The sequence below is a fragment of the Nelumbo nucifera genome, chromosome 4 (genome assembly GCF_055504915.1).
Source record: "Nelumbo nucifera cultivar China Antique chromosome 4, China Antique-T2T, whole genome shotgun sequence".
NCBI lineage: Eukaryota > Viridiplantae > Streptophyta > Magnoliopsida > Proteales > Nelumbonaceae > Nelumbo > Nelumbo nucifera.
In genome coordinates this window covers 31,492,501-31,498,472 of record NC_142652.1, presented here as the reverse complement: position 1 = coordinate 31,498,472, position 5,972 = coordinate 31,492,501, and the positions used below count along the sequence as shown (strand labels likewise).

Genomic DNA, 5,972 nt, shown 5'->3' with positions numbered 1-5,972 from the left:
GCCATTTGAAGTTTTGTTTAAGACAAATGGTTAAGGTCATCTGGCTCAACAAATTCCTCTCAGTTCTCACTCCCTTTGCCTTTATTGGGATTGGGACCCATTCAAAATCAATGGTGGTTTCCCACTGTGTATACGTGGGCCAGGGATCAAAGGCCCATGTGCCTTGTAGAGGCCTTGTTTGCGCTCCGACAACTACAAAGGAAAAAAACATCGTGGTCCGGCGGTCGCCGATAGGCTAGACAATTGGGAATCAAGAGATCTTACGTCTGGGTTTGGCTAAATGGGCAGAGAAACCTACGTGTCAAACCAGGGTGGCTCCTTATTGACACGTTTTTAACTTATCTTCTCACCTATCAACACGTAGCACATCCTTGTAATGTAAAGACTTCACCACTTTAATATTTCAGCGACATGTTTACGTGTCAAAACCAGTTTCGGAGGACACCCCTCCTGAGCAAACTTCACCGCCGTGTCAAAACCAGTTTCAGCTACATAAATACTGCAGTCCGGCAACTTGGACGTACGTTTTAGGATTTACAGCAGCAGCTTGGTCTTTTCTTTTATCAAATTCTCTTCACAATTTAAGGTCAGTCAGTTTGGTGTTCGTCGACGATAGTATCGGAGCAATCATGACCATTGGAGTCGGAGTTCCTATATGTGTTGAATGTGGGAGCACAAGCAACCCTTGTCGGTGCAAGGTGGTGGGTCCGACCCTCGGCTTCTTGGCGTTCGTCGCTGCCGCGGCGGTGGAGTGGCCTGTGGGGGCGGTGGTGTACATCTTCCGACACATGAAAGGCCGCCGTATCATGGCTCATCCAGCCACCGTGGTGTACCCATCCGTAACTAATGCCATTCCCATTTGAAATTGTGCTGTATGCATGTTAGGGAGTTCGAAGCAGATATGATCTTACACTCTTATCTCTCTGCCTTTGCAAGTTGTATGTTTCCTTTCGTCTTCCTCCTTATGTCTGTATAAAATGGTCGCTCTTTTTTTTGTGTTGAAGTCTGTAATGCTCTTTTGTCTTTATGATAGAAATTATTTAATCACTCATTGGTGTAATTTAATTTTGTTTTGTCGTCTTTTTTTTTTTCTTTTTTTGAGGGGGGATTGGAATAGGGCTTAAGAATTAGAAGTTGGTACATCCACACATGTTGGTCCTCTAATATTTAATAATTATGATAGAAATAAATTTTATTAATTGTTAAATATTATTATTTTTAAGTAAATACCTTTTTGGGTATTATGAGTAAATAGTAAACACCATGAAAATTTTGTTTTTTGTAACTTTTATTTGCAGCATCATGTCATCGATCGTTTATAAATTCTCTTTATAGGTGTCATGTATTACACTAACTTTTAAAATGTTAAATTTTATTTAAAGAATATCGCTATTTACAATCAATTAAAATGATTTAGTACTGCGATTCTTTCTTTTTTTAAATATTAAAATCAATTTTCAAGTAAAAAATAAAGTTGATCAAAGACTAAAAAGAAAAAATAAGGAGGAAAAGAAATCTTTAAAAACTTTTAAAATGAATTATTCAAGACTATATAAATTAATGAAACAAAATCTGTACAAATACATAAAAAATAATACAAAATACAAAATACAAGGTTGTATATGTACTCCTTCCAAATTGAGCCATAACTCCTTCCAATTGATGGATCATATGCTTTTGTTTTTCTTCCTAATTTTTCTTAAATACGAATAAACAAGTATATAAGATAAATGGGTTACCCTTCAACCTCTTTTTATTAATTTTATGACCTCAATTTCAAAGAAAATAAAGTTGAATATGGCATCCTACTTATACAGAACTACAATCATACTATATATGTATAGAACATAAGAATTGTAGTTGAGATGAAATAGGGAGAGGTGAGGTGAGGGTGAATGGGGGAGATCAAATAGGTTAATTGGGTGATGTGTGGGAAATGATGGGGTGGTAGATATGACTAGAGAAGGTTGTGATGTTTGGAGTCTTAATATTTCATTAACTGATTTCAGGAAGATGTTATTTGGATGGCTTAGATTTTGAATAGGTGATATCCGGCTTTGTCAATGGCAAAGGTCATATGTTTTATCATTTACCCAACCATTTAGATGATTTGGATGACTTTGTATTCACTTTGACAAACAAAGATCGTTGGGTTTAATTAATTTGAATTTTGTTTACGTACGTGGAATTGATTAATCCGTTGCTCTAAGATCCTGTTGGATGTCCAATCCGAGGTCCCTTGGTTGCTTCACCGCATTATAGCCAATTGTACTATTACAGGGTTTTCAAGTTTCACTCTGTATGGCAAAAGAACAAAATACACAAACCCCTCAAAGAACACAGAAATTTAACGTGGTTAGGTACTAAGACCTGCTCCACCAGAGGCAATCCCCAATTCTGTCATGGGAGACCACAATGGTTTCACTCTTTTAAAGAGAAAACAAGTAAAAGAAAGGAAACTGCTACCATGGTTTTACGTTAAAGAGAAAACAAGTACAAGAAAAGAAAGAAATCTTTTGACAATATTTTCACAATATAAAAGAATATTCAACTTCTAAGAATAATAACATTGATTGTTCCATAAATGATAAGGAACATTGGTAATTAGGCTAGCTGTTCAGCACTCTCCCTTAAGTTGGGGCTAAAAATATCTATGGAGCCTAATTTGGACAAAATTTGTTAGAAATGTCCCTTGTCACCTTTAGTAAAGATATCTATGGAGCCTAATTTGGACAATCGACCTCCATTTGTTTAGTTCTTTCATGGAAAACTTGATTGGTGGCTATGCGTATAGTTGCTTGATTGTCACAAAATATCAGATGCAATCCCTAAATCATTTAGAAGAGATTGCAACCAAATTAATTCACTAGCCGTTGAGGCCATGACTCTAGATTCAACTTCTATGCTTGAGTGAGATATAACATTTTGTTTTTTTTGTTTTTTCAAGTAACAAGATCTCCCCTAACAAGTGTATTATATCTCAATGTGTACTTTTTTCCATTTGATTGCCAAGCAAATCTGCATCTGAGTATCCTTGTATTTTTGTATGTCTATTCTTTCTCATCCAAACTCTTCTTCCTGGTGATCCTGAGTATCCTTATATTTCTGTATGTCCATTCTTTCTCATCCTAATTCCTCTTCCTGGTGGTTCTTTGAGATATTGTAAAATTTGATCTACAACTTCCATGTGTTCCTCTTTAGGATCATGCGTAAATTGGTTAAAAAAGGTGACACAATAGGAATGTATGGTCTAGTAATTGTTAGATAAATTAATCATCCAACAAGTCTCTGGAATCTTGCCTTATCATTCAAAGGTTTATTATTAAAGTTGCATTTTCCCTTGTAATCTATAGGAGTTATAACTGGTTTTGCTCCTAATTTTTCTATTTCTTTTAACAAATCGATGGAATATTTTCTTTGGGAAATAAACAAACCTTTACTTGAGCAAAAATACTTTAGTTTTCCCAAGATGTTCCTTAAGTTTAGAGATACCAAGAATATTGCCACCTGTAATAACTATGCCATCCACATAGATTAGAACAATAATAGATGTTGAACCACTTCCTTTAATGTACATAGATGAATCAGCTACACTTCATATAAAACCAAGAGCCATAAGTGTTGAACTATGTTTGGTATACTAGGCTCGAGGAAACTGTTTGAGACCATATATTAATTTTTTTAATTTGCACACCAAGCCGTTATGAGACTCCTATGGGTGTTCAGGAGGGAGATTCATATAAATTTTTTCTTCGATGTCATCATGTAAAAATGCATTTTTTACATCCATTTAGAAGAGATGCCAATCATAATTCACCATAACGGATATAAGCATGTAAGAATGCATTTTTTACAACAGGAGCAAATGTTTTTTTGTAGTCAACCCCATAAGTTTGAATGTAGCCTTTGGCCACCAACCTTGCTTTATGACATTCTAGAGAACCATCACTCTTGTACTTGATTTTGTAGACCCATCTACATTCTATGAACTTTTTTCCTTTTGGTAATGGCACAATATCCCACGTGTGATTTCTGGACTTGAAGTTCTTCATCTATGGCCTTCCTCCATATTGGATGGTTCTTAGCTTCATCATAGCTAGATGGTTCAACATGCTTTTTGATGGAAGTTAGAAAGGCCAAATGATAAGAAGATATATTATCATAACAAACATAGTCTTGAATAGGGAAGGAAGCCGCATGATATGTGTAAAAGTTTTGAAGTTTAGCAGAAGGTTAATGAACACACGATAACCTTCGAGGAATATTTTGGTCTTTGAATGGTGTATGTGATTATAATTTAGGATCAGGTTCAGGTTCAACCATGGGTTCCATAGGATCAACACTATCTTCTTGAGTAGAGATTGGAGGACCTTCTTCGTTAATATCTTTGTCCTCACTTATTTGTTCAATTATTTGATCTGTAATGTCATTCAAATGTATATCTTCACTAAAAAGGGAAAAAGGAGAAAACTCACCATAATTTTCCCCTTGAGTTTGACCCAAAGATTTCTGAAAATATGATTCATTCTTAACAAACGAGACATTTCTGGGGATATATAATTTCTTAGTTTTGGAATTATAGCATTTATACCCCTTTTTATAGAAGAATATCCAACGAAGACACATTTAGAAGCATATTGATCAAGTTTTCCATCATCATATAGGTGAACAAAACAAATGCACCCAAAAACCCAAAGGTGAGAGACCTCTACTAGGCAACCTATTGATCAAATAGCAACTAGCTAAAATCGCATCTAATCAAAAGCATTTTGAAAGATTCATTTGAAACATAAGTGACCTAGTGACCTCAAAAAAATGTTTACTTTTCCACTTAGCAACTCCATTTTGTTGAGGAGTTCCTACACAAGAGGTTTCATGAATGATCCCTTCACTTTTGAGGTACGATGCCAAAGGTTTGTTATCATACATAGTACCATTCTCAATTCTAAAGACTTTAATCCGAGTATTAAACTGAGTAAGAACCATTTGGAAAAAAACTTTGAAAACACTCATCACTTCACTTTTAGATTTCAGAAAATAAATTCAAATGGTTTGAGACTTATCATCAATGAAAGTAAAAAAAAATATCTAAAAACTTCCTGCAAATTAATAGGTGATGGCCCCCACCAGTCAGAATGTACTAACTCAAATGGTTTTTCACAAAGATGTAAGCTACGGAAAAAGGAAATCTATGTTGTTTAGACAAATAACAAATTCACAACTACTAGAATAATAAAAAAAAAAGAGTGGGATGAAAGAGATGTAGCACTTTATCTGATGGGTGTCTCAATCTTTTGTGCTATACCTGAGAAACATCTTCATGAGTGTTATTAGCCTTGAGAGCTAATTTCTGGTGATCAAAATAATATAGACCATGACTGAGATGTCTTTCACCAATCATCTTCCTCGTGGTTCTATCCTAAAATGTCACATTATGAAGAGAGAATTTAAAATTGCAATTCAATTTTCTAGTAATTCTTCTTACTGATAACAAATTTGAAGAGAGTGATGGAATGAGCATGACATCAGAATTGGATGAAAGTAGTTGAGTTTTTCCAATTCTTTGAACAGGAATGCAATCCCCATTGGCTATAGAGATAGTTTGTTTAATAGGGTAGATATCATAAATATAAGTAGAGTTATTGCACATGTGATCTATTGCACCTGAATCAATAATCTAAGTAGAGTTGCTAGAAAGAGAAAGAAAGGTAAAGATATTAGGAGAACTTTGAACCACAGAAGTAGAAGAGTCTTGTGTGGTCGGAGCCAAGAACTGCTGACCAAAATATTGAATGATTTGCTATAACATTTGAGTAATTATCTCCAAAGAGGTTTGAGTATAGGATCCAATACTTTTCTTTCATGTGTCCAAGTTTTTTGCAATGATCACAATACACACAATTATCATTTCTACACACCTTGGTAGAGTTGGGTCCTTCTCCACTAGATAAAGTGGAGTTTTTTGAATCATA

General features: G+C 34.9%; 1 protein-coding gene across 1 annotated transcript; it reads left to right on the top strand.

Annotated features, from left to right (window-relative positions):
* The first annotated feature begins 445 nt into the window (after positions 1 to 445).
* Positions 446 to 1,047, top strand: LOC104609917 (uncharacterized). The gene has a single exon (XM_010276343.3). The coding sequence runs from the start codon at positions 630 to 632 to the stop codon at positions 861 to 863; it is 234 nt and encodes a 77-aa protein (XP_010274645.1). The 5' UTR covers positions 446 to 629; the 3' UTR covers positions 864 to 1,047.
* Positions 1,048 to 5,972: the final 4,925 nt, after the last annotated feature.